Raw genomic sequence first — 20,011 nt, 5'->3', positions numbered from 1 at the left:
CCTGACTCTCAGAAAGGCCCTACATGATGCAACATACTTGATACAGAATCACTACTTTTCTCAAGGAGACATATTATGTGTACAAAGGGATGATAGGGAAGAAAGAGCTCAAAGTCAGGGGGCCAAACTGCATTCACCTTATCTACATCTCTCACCTCCCTCTATCATCTTCAGCCACCCTCCAGGCACTAGGCACCAGCTGGCACCAGTTTACGAGGCCTCTGAGGCATGGCTTGGTCAGAAGCGCTCGAGAGGGTGGCTAAGTTTGAGAAATGCTAGGATGGGACTGCACTGGCCCAAGACAACTGACTCATGGGTCCATTCAGACCTTGAGGCCCAAGGCCTCTCTGGAAGTGTTTTCAGAGCTTTAGTGCCCATGGAGATAAATGAAAATCCCTTATATTTGCTCATTAAGTCCCCAAGCCATATCTCCAAACCAAGGGCAAAATGAGAAAGAAAAAAAAAAGAAAACGTGATGAGGGACACGGAAATGTCATCTCTAAAGTTCTGACCAGATTCAGACAAGGTTGATAGCAAAAAGTAAGCTTCAGAAGACCTCAGTGAGTCCCAGAAAAGGGGACTCCTTGAGCCACTACCGGGAGCAGTTCTATCACCGCCAGGCAAAGTGGGGAGCCGGGCAGACAGAAGCACGAACAACCCCAACACCTCTTCTTTTAGTTCCAATTTTTAATAGTATCTTTTATTTGCCTCTTGAAGTCTATACTTCTGATTGAGTTGATGTTCACTGCTCTTTTTAAAATTACTTATTTTTAATTGAAGGATAATTGCTTTATAATATTGTGTTGGTTTCTGCCATACATCAACATGAATCAGCCATAGCTATACATATGTTTCCTCCCTCTTGAGCCTCCCTCCCACCCCTCTAGGTTGTCACAGAGTCCCGGTTTGAGTTCCCTGAGTCATAAAGCAAATTTCCACTGGCTATCTATTTTATATACTGTAGCCAATACCTCTTCTGAGTCAACATGACAACTTGTAATGACCAATTCACGAATGAGATGCAATAGCTTAGAAAATATTAATATTAAAATGAGTCCTTCCCAAAGTCTCTGCTTAGGTTTAGAATTTATCACTGGATTATCTTAAAGGCTGGGACTTTAGTAAAAGAGAAAAACTGAGCTGTGGAGTAGCGAGAAGGGAAATGAGCACAGCCTGAATGAGCCGGCAGCAGGAGAGAGCCAGTTTCTGGGACATGGAACAGAGTGAGTTCTAAAGAGCTGCTGTGATTAACACACTGGAGAATTCTAGGACACACTCTTTTATGTTACGGTCAAGTCAGATCAGAGCATGACAGTGCCCCTAATTCCCTGCAGTGCATAACCAGCACGAAAGCACACGCGATGCACCAGGAGGGACACAGACACACCACTCATAAAGTCCTGACCAGATTCTGACTCACTGGCTCTGTTGGTTTAGGATTACATATTTGCTGCAGTCAAGCTGCAACTCAGGCATAGCCACGGTAGAAGAGACGGGAAACGCAATTCCCACCTCCATTCCAACAAACTTCATTATGACTGCCTCAAGTGACCACATGGTTCTACTAGAGTCTTCTCCTCCAGCAGAAGCTTTAAACCCTCCACCCTCTGGTCTAAAAGGAAGAAATGCCAAAACTCAGGGGCAGGCACAGTCATGGGCACACAGAAAAGCAAGAATAGGCTTAAATGCTCTGAAACAGGGAGGCTGACCTTTGAAAAATAAAGATGAAGTATGGCTCCTAGGGGGCAAGCACTTTAAGTCCTAACTTGTGCCATGATTTCTCCTAAAAATGAATGATACATTTTGTCATGACAGATGAGAGTTCTCTTTTCTGTAGTAGGTGCCGGACATAATTACAGTTCTCAAAAATAGAATAAAACCAAACAAACATACACACCTGAAAACTGGGTGTGTGTGGCAGAAGCAGGAAGTGAAAGGCATTTTAAAACTTGTTTAGCAGTACTGAGTATTCAGATACATTGAATGTGAGTCCACCGGAAAGTAAAAGAATTACACTGCTCACAGGTACCAACTAGCCACCGAACAAGAGGGTGGCTACTGAGATGGAGGGGATGGCTCAGAAAGGCTCCCTAGTGGCTCAGTGGTGAAGAATCCACCTGCCAATGCAGGAGACACAGGTTTGATCCCTGATCTGGGAAGATCCCACATGTTGCAGAGCAGCTAAGCCCATGCGCCCCAACTTCTGAGCCTGTGCTTTGGAGCCCGGGAGCGGCAACTATTGGACCTGGTGCCCCAGAGCCGGTGTTTCACAATGAGAGAAGCCACCACAATGAAAGGCCTGCACATCGCAACTACAGAGCAGCCCCGACTCACGGCAACTAGAGAAAAGCCGGAGTGCAGCAATGAAGACCCATCACAGCCAAAAATAAATAAGTAAAATAAAGTCTCATAGAGACCCTTCAGTCCTCCACTGAAGACAAACACAGGTTCACAGTTCCTCGTCTACCATTCCAAAATCCCCAAACTCTGAAAACTGAAAAATTTTAAATAACTCATTTGGCAGCACAACAAACCCTAGCTCATTTGGTGACAAAAACATAATGTGATTTACACAAAATCATCTGTAGTCTATTCATCTCACTTTGTGTGAATATCCTTACATTAAACTGTTGTAGTAATGAGTTTCATTGACTCTAGCCCCCTTTAGAGGTTAGATATATGTACCATATTACCTTTCTAAAAAACTCCAAATTTTTAAAACACATCTGGTTCCCAGGGCTTCAGACAAGGCGGAAAGTTTATAAATATATAACAGGGTGACATAAGAGCCCTGCAAAGATTACTAAAGGCCCAAGAGAGTCAAATTATGTCCTGGTGGTTTCAATCTAACCAGCTTCCTACACAAGCCAGAGGACAACATTGTATTAGAAATGGGAAGCCTGTTACCACAGGGTCCCTACCACATGTTAAATCCCGGGTTCCTACCTTCACATATTCCAGAGTTGGGTCCAGGAGATGCTGATCCCTGAAAAGAGAAAATATAAGCATGAGAACAATTGGGAACAACTCATTCTCACACTGGGTATCTAACATTCTCACACAATGTATCTAACATTATTACACCCTATTCATCCACATTTTTAAGATGAGTCCACCTCCCAGACAATATCCACAGCCATGAAGTTAGAAAAGACATGTGTTTTCCTGTAAAATTCAAGCCCCCAACATTAGACTATTTATGGCTAGTAATTCTAGGGTCACTAAAGCATAAAAATCAGCCTAAAAGTCTGAGGTAAAGAGCTGTGAGGAGTAACAGACACACCAATCAAGCAGGGCCCCGCAGCACTCTGGACCAGGCGGCTCTGCCACACCCACCTTGACAGAAAACAGGAGCTCAGGTGGGGAGCACAGCCGCCCAAGGTTACCCAGCACCAGCTAGGTGAGTTCTGAACCCAGCTCTGCTTCTAAATCCCCTGTGTCTTTTGCTGTCAAGCTGAGCAACTCATTCTAATCTTCTTTGGTACCCCAGTGTTTTTTCTCTCCCCATCTAACGTCTGCTCAGATCTATTATAATACTGTTAGGATTAACCAGACAAGTAAAGTAAACAGCAGCAGTGTCACTGAGGAGGCCGATTTATTACAGTGGAAGAGGATCTTAGGCAAAGGAAGGGAGCGGGCACGTGAGAGCTGCTGCTTCCAATACTGGCGGAGTTAGAGCAAGGTGCCTGCCGTAACACAGGATGTGAGAAGACAGTGCCTTTAGAGACTTAAACTTCACAAAATCAACACGTTCCCCTGAAGAGATGAGATCACTTTTTAAACAGAGTGACTCTGAAGCTGGTGGGGAGGTTGTCAGTATATCTACAGAAAGCACATGGCCCTCAGGAGGCGGGGGATCCCCACCCATAGGCAGCCGCCTCCGGAAGAATGAGCTCAAGCCCAGACCCTCAGGGGCTTGGACACTTCCCTCTGTGGAGAGACCCCGGGGAGACAGTAGCACTTCTCTCCTGAACAGGGGCAGCGGACCCCTGCTGGGACACAAGGAGTGGCTCCCACAGCTCAGGGGCAGCCCGTCTTGTTGTAAAATGGACCCCATCCTCAGAGCTGTTCCTGGACTGGTCTGTCCACTGAGGGTTGCACACAGCCATGCACACAGAGGCAGGCTGGCTTCGCGGACGCTCCTCTAGGCTGTGTGAGCTCATGAGCTTCTGAAATGAGTGCCTTTGTAAGGCCAAAGTACCTGAGAAGGGCTTAAGCTCAGAGTCCCTGGTGCACTTCCACCAAAGAGGAGTATAAATCAGTCTTTCAGAGCCTTAAAACCAAGCATACTCTTTGCCACTAAGCTTGTGTTTGTTCATTAGGCATCTTTTCCCAAAGCGGCTGAGTCTGTCTGCTGTGCTGGGTCACCAGCTCTCCTTCTGCAGTCTGGACATCAAGCTGATGTTTCCAGACTTTGTGACCATGAGACCACATGGAGAGGGACTATAAACTTTGTCAGCAGGGCTTTGGCCAAGCTCCCTTTTAAGTTCTCAAACTCCTGGGTTTCTACTGAAGTAACATTTTAGGCTTATAGGCATCCAGTCTCATGCTAATCATCCAGTCCAGTGGTCTGGCCCTGGGAGTGCAGAAAGATGTTACAGCCACTTGGATGCTGTTTCTCATCTTTTTAAAGTGTTTATTTTTAGGTATGTTCTAAAATGTCCATTATATACACTCATACATGTGTGTCTTGATGCATGGATAACAGTGTAGGTGTGTGCTGTTTATAGCAATGATTTGGTCCTGGGAATCTCTCCACACTAAATAATTGAGGACTCTGAAAAATTTTGTTCATGTGGGTTATATCTACTGATTACTGATACTAGAAATTGAACCTGAGAAATTTTTAAGGTGTTTGTGAATTCACACTTTAAAGGTAACTCCATTAAAATATTTACATAAATAACATTTTTATGAAAAACATGTTTTTATAGCAAAAATTTAGTGAGAATAGTGACACTGTCCTATTTTTGCAGATCTTTTTAACATCTGGTTTACTAGAGGACGGAGAAGGCAATGGCATCCCACTCCAGTACTCTTGCCTGGAAAATCCCATGGACGGAGGAGCCTGGTAGGCTGCAGTCTATGGGGTCGCTAAGAGTCGGGCACAACTGAAGCGACTTAGCAGCAGCAGCAGCAGCTTACTAGAAGACACCTGAATTCTCATATCTACTTCTGCATTCAAAATGTTGTGATATGTTTTGGTTGAAACAAATGAAGAAAATCCACCCTCATGAAGTTATGTAATTGAAAAGGGAGGGATACTTTAATAGGTTTTTCATATAATTATGGATGTTCTACTTTAAGAACATACCAAACCTTGACAAGTAATAATTTCTTAAAGGTTAGCTGTGGACTCTGAGGCCATATCTCTTACTCTTTTCCATCTGTCCTGCACTTTGAATGGATCTTTTGTCCATGTCTGATTCTTTAAACACTATTCTGGAAAATACTGGTTCACTGAGTTATGCAGATCTGCCAAATTTTGACCCAATTCATTATAATGTAAAAAAAAAAATCACATTTGTTAATATCATCACTAATCTCGTTAGAAGTTACTGCCTATAGGAAGTAACTGTCAAGCTCATGGTGGAGGATTCCATGAGTCTTCTAAAATTTTAATTTTTCACTGGAATTTTTTCATTGGCAACTAACAAGGTCAAATATTTTCCCTGAGCTTCATTTCACTCATTTTGGAGGAAATAGCTTCCAAATACCAAGACCACATAGTCATGATCTGTAATTTTAACTTTTTTTAGGTGTTCAAAGGTCATTCTTTTAATAAATTCTTTTTAGAACTTTGCCCAGGATCTGCTCTTCTCACCAGATTTACCTGTAAAAATCCTTTTCCTTTTACCTTCGAAAGCTGAAATATTCCTCTCTCTCTCTTTTCTAGAGATAGACCTGAAAACTGAGCTCCTTCTATCAGGACAGACCCCTCAAGCTCTACTGGGCAGGCAGTGTGGTAACCAACACGGATCAGGCTGGGCGCCGTGTCTGGGTGGCTCCTGAGGTAGCCCCAGCTGCAGTCAGAAGGGTCCCCATTCAGAGTGGGGTCACCTCCAGGCAGGGTGGCCCTTGTGAGACAGGCTAGGACCTGGGACCCTTTACTCCAAGTGTTTGTATCCAGATAAATTTCACCTGGAGCAACAGAATACAAAGAAACCATAAGGAACTAAAAATAACTGCATCCACCCAGGGTTGGGGCAGGTCCTGAATAGCACGTTACAAAAAGGCCAAAATTCAGCTGCCATTTCTGGGCTGCTGGGAGCAAAAGCAGCACGCTGCGCATGTCCTCTGCACCCAACAGGGCCAAGGGGGTTGGAAGATCATCTGCATCACCCTCTAGCCCAACCCACCAAGCTTTCCTTCCCCTCACCCCATTTACAGGACCAGCTCTCCCCCACCGGGGGCTGGCGAGCAAGGGCGCCTGTTACTTGTTTTCACTCCCTCCTGTGGCATCAGAAGAACCCTGCCAGAAATCCTTGGCTGACCTCTTATCAGTTTCTATTGGTTAAAGAGTCCAAGGACCCAGCTCAGTAACATACCTGCTCTCCCTACCACCCTGCTCTCCTGCCCAGTGACCCCAGCACAAAGGAGCCTGGGGTGTTCTCCCAAGCATCCCCCCAGGCTTGCATGGACTTCAGTGTTCCCATTTGATCCTCCACCACACACACTTCTCTTGGCAGAAGAGAAGGAAACAGGAGGTGCTGGTTAGGGATAAAAACTGAAGTCTCCTCCTGACCCCACCCTCAACTGAACCCTACTAAGAGAGTTCTGTTCATTCTGTAAGCAGAACAGTGTGTGAGTGCTAAGTCGCTTCAGTTGTGTCCGACTCTTTGCGACCTTATGGACTGCAGACCGCCAGGCTCCTCTGTCGATGGGGATTCTCCAGGCAAGAATACTGGAGTGGGTTGCCATTTCCTTCTCCAAGGGATCTTCCCAACCCAGGGATCAAACCCGTGTCTGCTGTGGTTCCTGCACTGCAGGCAGATTGCATTCTTCTGCTCACCCTTTTCAGAGAGGCAAGGGAGGGAAGACAAAGAGAGTACGTTATAAATCCAAAAGCCTTAAAAATCATTGCCTTGAACCAAATTAACAGTATATTGGGTTGGCCAAAAGGTTCGTCAGGGTTTTCTGTACCATCTTACAGAAAAACTCAAGCAAACTTTTTAGCCAACCCAAATATTTTAATGTAGAAGTGCTGTGTCTCCTTTCTCAGCCAGCCTAACCCTAACTCTAATCCATCTAACCACAAAGAAGACATAAGCTAGAAACATAGCAGTTGGCCCTGTAGCCCCAGCCTCTAATTTGAAATAGAATATCCAATTATTCATATAAGACTGCACAGCAAACACTCCTTAAACCACATCTTTATACTCTCCAACAGAGTTCACTAGAAAACAAACAGAGAAACTTGGCAATATAAATGAAAAGCTTTTTTAATCTTTTTTTTTTTTTTTTTTTTGCTTATGCCAGTTATGAATCCCCACCCATGTGAATCCATGATGTTGTGTGCATCTCTACCCCTGAGAGTCTGGTGGGCACCATGGGCCCTCTGTCAGGCAGGCTGCCCTGCAGAGCACCATCCACAGACCGCAGGAAAGCAGCAGGATGAAACCAGACTCTGTTATTCTGTTCTTAAGTTTATTAAGTTTTAAATAACATCACTGTGCTTACTCTGGTTAAATCATTCTTTCCAGTGTCCCACTTTCTCAAGTTCATACTGAGGATGTGTCGCTGGGAGTCTCAGAAATGTTACACATATTTACTATTTTAGTTTGTTTCTCATCAGTAACCAGGTTAATAATTTCCTCTCTCTTAAAGGGACACTTGAGCTAGAAGTGTTTGCTATTTTGAGTTAAGAGGTTCTCCGCCTTGAATACACAAACAGAATTTCACTGACATAGATCTTTTCTGAGCAGTTCAAATGCAGATGGAGATGGAAGTGCCCTATGTCTGTCTTAAATAAGAGAATGTTTTAAGGGAATGGATGTTTACTTATTTAAATATTATAGGCTAAATTAACGGCTAACAGTGATGTCACACAAATGTTCGTTTGGATATAACTAAAAAGGAAATGCCTGTGATAACATGATTGTTTCATACAATGGAGGGATGTGAGAAACTAGATGCAGCTATATCAGATTGGGGCTCCCCTTAGACTCCATGCACACTGGTGGTGCTTTAGTCACTCAGTCATGTCTGACTCTTTGCGACCCCATGGGCTCTAGTCCATCAGGCTCCTCTGTCCATGGGGTTTTCCAGGCAAGAAGAATACTGGAGTGGGTTGCCATTCCCCTCTCCAGGGGAACTTCTAGACCTAGGGAATCGAACCTGGTTCTCCTGCACTGTAGGCGGATTTTTTACCAACCGAGCCACCAGAGCCCTCCATGCACACTAGTGATGTGCAGAATGTGCACTCTTCCTCTGGTGCGTCCATGCATGTTTACTGTAATGGTATTTATACAATGGTATCTCCCTCTACAAGGTGAGCAATCCAAGAGAATTCAGTTGCTCACTTCACACTCAATATTGTATTCATCCCCACAGTTCTTGTATTCATCCCAAAACATTAGCAAGCAACTACAGTAGGCCAGACAACAGAAATACAAGAAGCAAAGGCACAGGCACTGCTTTTATAGAGAGGCTGCAGGCAAGTGGGAAAACAGATCAACCGACTCAGCACAATTCAAGTTAGAGACAGTCAGTGGGAGGGAAGCTCCATAGAGAGGCCTTGAAGCAACATCTGAGTTAAGGTTTGAGGGCTGAGTAGGGACTTGTCCCAGTGAAGAAGCTGTGGGGCAGGTGGTGATGAGAAATCCTCAGGCAAAGAGAGAAGCATGTGATAATACACTACATATGGGGGACCACAGCACTGAGGAGTTGACTTTCCGTTAGCCCTGGCCACCATCATCTCTCACCTGGACTCTGCAATACAAATCCCCAGTTCTGCTCCATCTCTACAACTTCCACACAGTAGCCAGCATGATCCTTACTCAGATCACTGCCCTGCTCAAAATCTTCTACTAGCTCCCATCTTTTCAGAACAAAACCTTGAGGTCCCACTGTGGCCTTTGAGGCCCTGGATGGCATGATCTCAGCCAGCTTTCCAACCTGCGTTAGGCAGAATTTCAAAGATGCCTCTTTCTTGAGATTCCTGTCCCTTGAAGTTAATCAAACACTAATCCAGGTACTGCTGTTGAAGTGATTTTGCAGATGTTAATAATGTCACAAGTCAGCTGACTTGGGGGATTTGACATGAGGGAGTCTGTTGCCAGCGTGATGTTATGCGAGGGTCTGTGACAAGACAGAACCCATAGGAGATGAGAGCTGCCCCTGGCAGATGTCCAGAGCCCACAGTCCTACAACCACAAGGAACTGGATTCTGCCAGCAACCTGAATGAGTGTGGAAGCAGACTCCCCACCCCAGAACCTCAGATGAGAATGCAGTCACTGACATCTTGAATGAGATACTGAGCTGAGAACCCAGCTGAGCCACATGGGACTTCTGCCCTACAGAATCTGTGGGGTAACAAATGAATGTTAGGTCACCAAGTCTGTGGTAACTTGTTACTCAGCAAAAGAACACTGACACGTTTGTTGCCTATTCCAAAGCCCTACTGACTTTTCTTTCTGTTGTGCAAACGCATCAAGTCAGCTGTGGCTTGGCATTCACTGCTCCTTTGCCCGGAATAGTCTCTCTATATATACTTGAAGGGGCTTCCCAGGTGGCGCTAGTGGTAAAGAATCCACATACCAATGTAGGAGACCTAAGAGATGAGGGTTCGATCCCTGGGTGGGGAAGATACCCTGGAGAAGGACAGGGCAACCTACTCCAGTATTCTTGCCTGGAGAATCCCATGGACAGAGGAGCCTGCTGGGCTACATTCCATAGGGTCGCAGAGTCAAATACAACTGAAGCAACTTAGCACGTGTATACTTGAAGGCTCACTCAGCCCACGTTACTCAGATCTCTCTCAAACATCACCTCCTTAACCAGCCTACCTAAATGAACACCACCACCACACTCTATCCCCTTATCTGGCTTCATTTTTTCCCATATTATGTGATAATTTATGATATGTTAATTTGCTCATGGTCTGTCTATTCCCTTGAATATAATCCTGCAAGAGTGGGGCTTTCTTGGCTTTGTTCCCCTTGGTGTCCCCCGTGCTCTGCACATAGCAGTTGCCCAGAAACCACTTGCTGAATTAAGGAGTAAAAGAACTACTAAGGAAAGCAGGGGGTTGGGGGAGGTAATAGGTCTGGTGAGGGGTTGGGAGATCAGGATGAAGAAGAGGCAGAGCCAGACTATCAGGGGCTTGGATGCCATGTAAACACATTTACACTTTATCTTGAAAGCAGTGGGATTTGTTGAAGGCTCTCATGCTGGAGAATAACCAGAGATTTGTGTTTTAGAAAAATCTCCATGCAGCAGTATGGAAAACAGATTAGTGGGGTCCAAATGGAGCCAGGAAGACTAAAGGGAGGATACTATGGGGTCTGGGTAAGAGATGAGTAGGCCTGGGTTAGAGTGACAGAGTGTGAGGGAGACTTTTAGAAGGCGGAATAGATAGGCCTTGGTAAATGGCAGGATGTAGTGGGTGAAAGGAAACACAGAGGTAAGGACACTCACTGAACTCTTTCTAAGGGAACCAGGTAGATGGTGCCTAGCACTTGGTAGGGACTTAATACATTTGCTAAGAATGAATTAGCAAACACCTTGCAGGTGGCGCAGTGGTAAAGATTCTGCCTGCCAATGCAGGAGACGAAAAAGACGTGGGTTCTATGCTTGGGTCAGGAAGATCCCCTGGAGGAGGAAAAGGCAACCCACACCAGTATTCTTGGCATGTACAGAGGTGACTGGCGGGCTACAGTCCATGGGGCTGCAAAGAGTCAGACATGACTGAGCACACATGCATGCCTGCCTCAAGCACTATACCGTACTGACTACCAGGATCTGAAATAGTAAGATTTTATCCCTTCACCACCCATTTTCCATGGTTAGTAGTGCACACGTGATTGCTGCCATTTAGCTACTGAATATCCCAAATAAGCTCTTCTTCCTTCTCAACAGATACTTATTTTCTGGGGGTCTTTCACATCCTTCAAACTATGAACACAGAAATCCTTCTCTTAGAGTATAATAAAATATAATATTTAAGTAATCCCTTCATACCAGCAAAAGTAGTTAACTCATGAAAACCAGGGAACAATAAAACAAAGGAGCTGTGCAGAAGCTAGATAAGAGAGCCCAGTTTTACATAATGCTTTGGTCTCCTCCATCACCCCGCCTCAGCTGCCACTGCTTGTTTATGTCTTTTCCACAGGACTGTAAGCTCTGTGAAGTCAGAGGCTACTTCTGTCTTGCTCATTAATGTATACTAATCACGTACCAAAGTATTTGTCACATAGCAGCCAATTAATAAATAAACAAGGGCAAGGACAAATGAACATATAATGCACAATTAACCACCTTATATACAAATAAAGACTCAGAAAAATAGAAAGTTCCACCCTGGGACCTTCATTTGCTTAACCTGGCAGACCAGGTAGTCTCAAATCTAAATGATAATCAAATTAAAAATGTATTTTCAAATATATTGTTGAAGTCACAAGAAAGGGAAAGTCTCAGGAAACACAGACATATATATAAAACAGATACAAAAAGAGAACAAATTAAGAACACAAAATGTGAACAACAAAAAGCTAAGGAGGAAAGCAGGGAGGCTAAGCCCTGGGTCGGCCAGACTGAGCAACTAACTCTGAAGTTAGTTCCCTGCATAATGCTAGAACAATCGGACCAGGACTACACCACCCACTACAGAAGAAATGTGCTAAATACAACACAAGACGAAAACATGTTCCAGCAAAGGAAACCAAGGACAGCTGCTATCTCCACCACAGATTCTGATGGAAACAATAGCAGTAGTAATAGTCTCCCCTAAGAATGTGTAAACCACAAGTCATCCTTTGGGATGCAAATTTATATGACCTGCTTTAATAGAGAATCCAAAACTGAGCAAAATATTAAAGTGTCTGGGTTAGTGTCAGGGAACAATGTAAAAGTGCTTTCTGGAGGAAAACATCATCAACAGAAAGCTACACAGGATATCCACAAGTTTGGTTAAATATAAACTCCCTTTTAGAAATAATTACATACACCAGAAAATAAGCCCCAATGACAATCTCCAAAATGAGCAGAAATGACAACAGATTGAGATCCCTAAAGAATTCAGATATTGGGATTTCAGAGGTAAGCTATAAAATAATGATGCATGATAAGTTTTTTAAAAAGATGGAATAAAAAATGTGACTTAAGAATAAACAGGCAGATACAAAAATAATCTAACATCTAGAAATTTTAAAAAGTTGATCACAACATCTAGATATAAATATAAAAATAATCTTATAAATAAGCCAGACATTACTAGAGAAAATATTTATGAATTAAAATAAATAAATAAATTATACAAAACACAGCAGAGAAAGAGTCAGGGAAAATATAAAAGAGATACAGAAGGTAGAATGAAAAGGTTTACTTATATTTAACCAGAACTCTAGAAAGAGAGAATAGAAAAAGGCAAAAAGCAACAGTCAAATAATGATGGGAAACCTTCAAAGTTAATGAAAAATACTAATTATTAAATTCAGGCATCCCATGAGTCCTAAGCAGTATAAAACAAAAATAAACACATTTTAAGGAAGTTACAGACTACCAAAAACAAAGAGAAGATCTTAAAAGCAGCAGAAGAGCAAAGAAAGGTTGCCCTGACAGCCATGACAATTAGACCGACAGGAGATTTTCAGCAGCCAAAAGGGAAAGTGAGGAGCACAAAATTTCTTGCCCAGAAAACTACGAGAACAAGGGTGAATAAAGACAATCAGAGACAAATAAAAGTAGAGAATACCCTTCAGTGAAGCAGGAAAAGTATGCCAGAAGGAAAACTTAGGGTCTAAGACTGAACGATGCACAGAGAAACTGGTAAATACACAGGCAACTCTAAAACAGCACTCATGGTGAAAACAAGACAATGTCTAATCCGTGGAGTTAAAACACGGACAATCAAGCGTTGGTAAGAATGTGGAGAAACGAACCCTGTGCACTGTTGGTGGGAATGTAAAAGGGTACAGCTGCTGTGGAAAACGGTATGTTGGCTCTTCAAAATGTAAAAGTAGAATTCCCATACAATCCAGCAATTTATGTTCTGAATATATACCCCCAAAATTGAAAGCAAGGATTTTGAAGAGATATTTGTGCACATTTATAGCAGTATTATTCACAGAAGCTGAAAGGTGGGTAACCCAACTGTCCATCAACAGATAAATGGATAAACAAAATGTGCTATATACACAATGTGATCTATACCATGGAATATCATCTGGCCTCAAAAAGGAAGAAAATTCTGACATATGCTAGCATACAGAAGAACCTTAAGGACAATATGGTAGGTGAAATACGCCAGGCACAAAAGACAAATAGCCATAAGGATGTCACTTATATGAGGTACCCAGAGTAGTCAAAATCATAGAGTCAGAAAGTAGAATTGTGGTGGCCAGGGGCAGGGGAGGGTGTGCGGGGGGCAGGGAATGGGGAGTTGTTGTTTAATGGGTGCAGATTTTCAGCTTTGCAAGCTGAAGAGAATTCTGGAGACTGGTTGTATAACAATGTGAATGTACTTAACGTTACTGAACCGTGCACTTAAAAATGGTTAAGAAGGTAAATTTTATGGTATGTGTGCTGCTGCTGCTGCTAAGTCGCTTCAGTCGTGTCCGACTCTGTGAGATCCCATAGACGGCAGCCCATCAGGCTCCACCGTCCCTGAGATTCTCCAGGCAAGAACACTGGAGTGGGCTGCCATTTCCTTCTCCAGTGCATGAAAGTGAAAAGTGAAAGTGAAGTCGCTCAGTCGTGTCCGACTCTTAGCGACCCCATGGACTGCAGCCCACCAGGCTCCTCCGTCCATGGGGTTTTCCAGGCAAGAGTACTGGAGTGGGGTGCCATTGCCTTCTCCGATGGTATGTGTAACTAACTACAATTTTAAAAGACAAACTAAAACACAGGGCAACATTGACATAGGAGCCAAGAGGAAGGTGCCCGAAGCGCATGTTCTAAATCCTGCATTGCTCGAGAAGAAGGAAAGGTATTGTTTTACTCTATTTTGTTGTATAAAGTCATTTAAAGGTATTTTTAAACTAACCATTAAATGAATAGGAATAGAGGTTTTTTTTTTTTTTAAGACAATTCAAAATAAGGCAGTTAAAAAAATGACCATAGTTTAGAAAAATGTATGAACAGTACAGACACACAGAATAAGAGGTAGCTATAAACCCAAATGTATGACCAAGCATGGCAACTGTTAACCAGATTAAACTCAAGACAGATTTGCACAATGTAGGATATAGCACATGTAGGACACAATCAAAGTGGTTATTTGCAGGAGTCTAGGAGACTAGAGCCTTAAATGCTTACTTTTAGAGAAGACTGAAATTAACTGTTTCTAGCTTAAGAGAACAGAACAAACATTTAAAAAATAGACTAAAGATTTTTAAAATGCAGAAATTAAAAAAAAAAAACGATACAGTAAGGGAGCAACAGATGAAGCCTGGTTCTTCAGGAGCCTAATAAAATAAACCTCTGACAGATATAATCTAGGGGGGAGAATGAGAGAAGGCACGAAACAGCAGAGAAATAAAGTGGGGGTATAATCAGAGATCCCGGGTCAGGAAGATCCCCTGGAGGAGGAAATGGCAACTCACTCCAGTATTCTTACGGGAAAAATCAGAGGAGGAACCTGGCGGGCTACAGGCCTTGGGGTCACAAAGAGGTGGACATGACTGAGCGACTGAGCACACGCAGCACATAATCACAGATACAAGAGAGCACAGTAAGAGAACACTATGAACATCTGTATACCAATAAATTTGAAGGCTTAGGAAAAAAACAAATTCCTGGAAAAATAATACTAAAATAGACTCAAACAGAAAACCTGAAGAGTCCTATCTATAACAATTAAAAAATTGAGTCAGTTGTTCAACAGCTACAGATCTAGATGGTTTTTCTAACCAGGAAGTTCTGCCAAACTTTGGAATTTATTACTATGAAAATTATAAACTCAAGAAATTTGAAGAAGAAGATATAATTTTGATACTAAAGGACACCAGGTTAATAAAAGAAAGAAAAAGTATAGGTTAATCTTACACATGAAGAGATACAAAAAAAAATCCTAAAATATTGACAAACCTAATTTAAGAATCCAAAAATGTATAAAAATATAATCAAACTGGGTTGACTCCTGGAATACAGAGTCCGTTTAACTTGAGAAAATCTATTCACCACATTAACAGATTAAAGGAAAAATCATTTGGGGCTTCTAATTAATGGGGGGAAGAAGAGGATTTAAAAAAATACCACCAATTTTTCATGATCTCAGCAATGAAAAAGCTAACTCATCACAAACTAGAAATAAAAAAGAACAAATATATCTGGTAAAAACCTCATTCTTAATGGTGAAGTATTAGAATCATTACTAAAACCAATCAATCAATCAGAAACAAGATAAGGATGCCCCCTATTACTGCTTCCATGCACTGTCCGGGAGGTCCTAGTCAGCGCATTTAAATAAGCAAAAGAAATAAGAAGTATAAGAAGTGGAAAAGGTAGAAGAAAACTGTCATGATTCACAAATGATGACTGTAGAACACACAAAGAATCTATACAAAGCTGCCAAGTAAAGCGCGGTTCCCAGATATGAAGGCACTGCAAAAATCATCAACTCAAAACTTACTGAGGTGAGGGACTAGGAGGTTTATACATTCTAGCTTGCGGGTATCCATTTACCACAAATGACCTCATTCCTAGAACATTTAACTGAACTGCAATACAAAGAGACTTAAGACGAGTGTGACCAATGGGCTTCTTCACATGTAGCATGCTGCCAAAGAGGACCAACACTGCAGCCTAGGGGACTACTGGTTTACCATCCTTAACCAACCCATGTACAAGGGCACATCGACAAGCAGGAAAGGTGAACCCAATAGTTGGGAGGAAGTTTGCCCTTTGTTGGCAACCTCAGCCTACGTGCATGTGGACATGGCCTTGGAACTTAGAGCCCTCAGTCACTCTGTCCTCTAGCATGAAGTTCTATCAACATCTCAACACCTTGGGGAGCTGTTGCGGGGAGGAAGAGATAGCAAGAGGCTTTGAATCTATTAAGATTTTGCTTCCATTGGCCAATATTCCTGACTAAACCCATGTTCTTTCAGGTAAGATTGATGTCGGAGAGTATAGCGTTCTCATCTTATATTTTATTAGACGCTATCCACGATTCGAAGGCCTTGTCCATCTCACCAGCCTCATCTCCTCACCATGCTCCTTACGCTCCAACAAATCCAAACTATTTGGAATTCCCTGAACCAAGAAGTCTACAGAGTCCCCATCATCTTTTTACTCATTTCCATCTTCTCTGACCACTCTTTCCCCTTCCTCCCTCCCCACCACCAACTCACAGAATTAATAACATCTCATCGGCACTTATTTTCTATGCATTATAAAACATATAAAGGAGTACATGTATTATATTGAATTATAATTATTTGTTAATATAAAACTTTACTATAACAAATAATAATTCAATACAATATATATACACCTGTTTATTTCCCTTACTGGACTATGATCTCACTGAGAATAGGGACCATATTTTATTTTATTCACCTCTGTAGCCCCAGAGTACAGCTGCTCAATCCATGCTGGTTTGAATGAATGAGTATGAGTGCTGTGTGTGTGTGTGTGTGTGTGTTCTCTCCACTATGCAGCAGATCTAGACTCTAACCCTTCCCACCACACTCCATGGGTTCATCAAGGGAAGAATAACATTGGAGAGAGAGAGGGAACATGAGAGAAATGTTATTCTTGGACTGACGGGCCTCCTCATGAAGGAGATAATATAGCCACAGGCCTGTGACCGAGCGGTGATGGCCGCAGACAGAACTCCCTTAGCAGTGGAAGGTCACTGCTGTCCGGCCAGCACCTAGCTCCCCAGCCCCTCTGAGACTAGATATTTTCAAAGTGGTCTTGAAAAGCTGGCTGCTTCAGCTGCAAATGAATCTCTCTGGACACATTTGAAATGCCAGAGAGGAGGTTAACCAGGCAGATAACCAAGAGGACTGAGTGGACCACAAGGTCATTTCCAACTGTTTATGGGAAAGTGAAGAACTAGATGCTTAAAACAGGACTGGCCTGGTGAGTGGAGAAATGACATCACTTGGAAAAACATGAGCTAGTGTGTAGTTAGATGGACAGTTTCTCCACTGATACTGGGAATCACATTAAAGTTGCAATAACGAGTTACTTTATCCTAATTAAATTTAAAAACACAGCAAAGGAAACTATACACCAGATGAAAAAAAAGCGACCTTTGGAATGGGAGAAAATAATTACAAACGAAGCAACAGACAAATGATTAATCTCCAAAATATACAAGCAGCCCATGCAGCTCAATATCAGAAAAACAAACAACCCAATCAAAAAATGGGCAGAAGGCCTAAGTAGACATTTCTCCAAAGAAGACATACAGATGGCCAATAAACACAGGAATATATGATCAACATCGCTCATTATTAAGGAAATGTAAGGCAAAACTACAATGAAGTACCATCTCGCACTGGTCAGAATGGCCATCAGCAAAAACCCTGGAAACAATAAATGCTAGACAGGATGTGGAGAAAAGGAACCTTATTGCACAGTTGTGGGAATGTAAACTGATACAGTCACTATGGAGAACAGTCAATGGCACCCCACTCCAGTACTCCTGCTTGGAAAATCCCATGGAAGGAGGAGCCTGTTAGGCTGCAATCCATGGGGTCGCTAAGAGTCGGATGCAACTGAGCGACTTCACTTTCACTTTTCACTTTCATGCACTGGAGAAGGAAATGGCAGCCCACTCCAGTGTTCTTGCCTGGAGAATCCCAGGGACGGGGGAGCCTGGTGGGCTGCCGTCTATGGGGTCACACAGAGTCGGACACGACTGAAGTGACTTAGCATAGCATAGCATGGAGATTTCTTAAAAAACTAGGAATGAAACTACCATTAGTACATACTCAGCTGTGTCCAACTCTTTGTGACTCCATGGACTGTAGCCCACCAGGCTCCTCTTAGAGATTGTATGGACTGTAGCGCACCAAGGCTCCTCTATCCATGGGATTTCCCAGGCAAGAATACTGGAGTGGGTTGCCATTCCCTTGTCCAGGGGATTTTCCCAATGCAGGGATCGAGCCCTCATCTCCTGTATTAGCAGGCAGATTCTTTACCACTGAGCCACCTGGGAAGCCCCATGTAAAACAGATAGCTAGTGGAAATTTGCTGTATGACATAGGGAGGGCAACCTGGTGCCCTGTGACAACCTAGAGGGGTAGGAGGGAGGTTCAAGAGGGAGGGGACATATGTATACTTTTGGCTGATTCATGTTGTTGTATGGCAGAAACCAACACAACATTGTAAAGCAATTATCTTCCAATTAAAAATAAAAATAAATTAAAAAAAAATTTTTAAGTTACTTTCTCATGCCACACAGGGGCATAGTATACACACTGTCTTTGCTAATTAAAAGAAGGATGCAATCTGTTAACATTGTAAGTCAATTCTACTTTAATCTTTAAAAAAAAGAAGAGGCCAAAAAGAAAAAGAAAAATAACCCATAAAAGCTAATTATGAAATTGATTATAAAATATGCATACGATTGTGCTTTAAAATGGGATGTAGCTTTAAAAACAGAGAACTATAACAGTCCTAGATGTGCATTTCAGACAATACATTTTGTTTCATCCCCTTGCAAAATAAATATGAGATTTACTCTCCCACATCTCAAGACATACTCCTTGATTTCATTTGTTAAAGCTGGCTCACTAGTAGTTGACAGGATTAAGGCTGGTGCTTATTTTCTGTTCTCCTCCCAGGGTTAACCCATGACATGAGGAGTTCCTTTTCACTAACACAAAGAACCTTAGGGGTATGCCTTGATGATTAAACGTCTCTGCTTTAAAGTAGAAGAGTGATCTAGACAGAAGCTCACTGCTCTGTAGTGGAGGAATTCATCTTCTATTTCTGTTGTTTAGAGATAACAGTTCACCAGATGGAAGCTGGGCAGCCAAGTGTAACCACTTCCCTTGGTCCAATTATTAAACTTCAATTAATGCTCCTAAAATCACATTAGCTTCTTTGACAACCCTAGAATACTGCTGACTCATTCTAGGGTTGCAATTACCTAAATCCTGGAATACTTTTTCACAGGTGGCTATTAAGCCAAACGCTATACATTTATTTTGGTTTTTTGGACTTAGTCCAAGTCTTTGTCTCTCCTGAGTCCTTCTAGTTGGGCTTCCTCGATGGCTCACCAGGTAAAGAATTTGCCTGCAATGCGGGAGACACGGGAAACTCGGGTTTGATCCCTGGGTTGAGAAGATCTCCTGGTGAAGTGAATGGCAACCCACTTCAGTATTCTTGCCTGGAGAATCCCATGGACTGAGGAGCCTGGCGGGCTAGAGTCTAAAGGGTCGCAAAGAGTTGGACACGACTGAGTGACTCTGCGTGTGCGCATGTGCGCACACACACACACACACACACGGTCCTTCTAGTTAGGTTTGGTCTGTTGTTTCAAAATGCCAAGATCTTTTTTGGATCTTACTTCTATCTCTGACATATTAGTTATTCCCCCAATATTCATAACATCCACCAACATGATGTTTATGTCAGCATCATTGTCTAAAAGATATTTTAAAGTTGGCTAGAAACGGGCTACGGACACAGCCTAGAGTGTGTTTCCTCTACCATCATCTGGCTTGCAATCACTTTCATCCTAAGGATATCACTGATGACTGACATCTGAATATACACCTTCTCAACGGTCCTCTAATCTACCAACAAAGTAACCCCAGGAAGGAAAGTGAAACTAGTCCGACCTGCTTTTTGGCAAAGCCCTGCTAATTACTACTGGTTGTTGCTTCCTTC

General features: G+C 42.7%; 1 protein-coding gene across 9 annotated transcripts in view; it reads right to left on the bottom strand.

The window, feature by feature from the left end:
- Positions 1-20,011, bottom strand: part of BCAR3 (BCAR3 adaptor protein, NSP family member) — a 256,592-nt gene that overhangs the window by 87,352 nt on the left and 149,229 nt on the right. For all 9 annotated transcript variants that reach the window (XM_055585078.1, XM_055585079.1, XM_055585075.1 and 6 more), the window contains one exon: positions 2,947-2,986. In XM_055585078.1, coding sequence (XP_055441053.1) covers positions 2,947-2,986 — 40 coding nt within the window. The remainder of the gene's footprint in view (positions 1-2,946; positions 2,987-20,011) is intronic.

Source organism: Bubalus kerabau, chromosome 6 (genome assembly GCF_029407905.1).
Source record: "Bubalus kerabau isolate K-KA32 ecotype Philippines breed swamp buffalo chromosome 6, PCC_UOA_SB_1v2, whole genome shotgun sequence".
Classification (NCBI taxonomy): Eukaryota; Metazoa; Chordata; class Mammalia; order Artiodactyla; family Bovidae; genus Bubalus; species Bubalus kerabau.
Note: the sequence above shows the minus strand (reverse complement) of the source record. Positions and strands in the feature narration are given on the sequence as shown.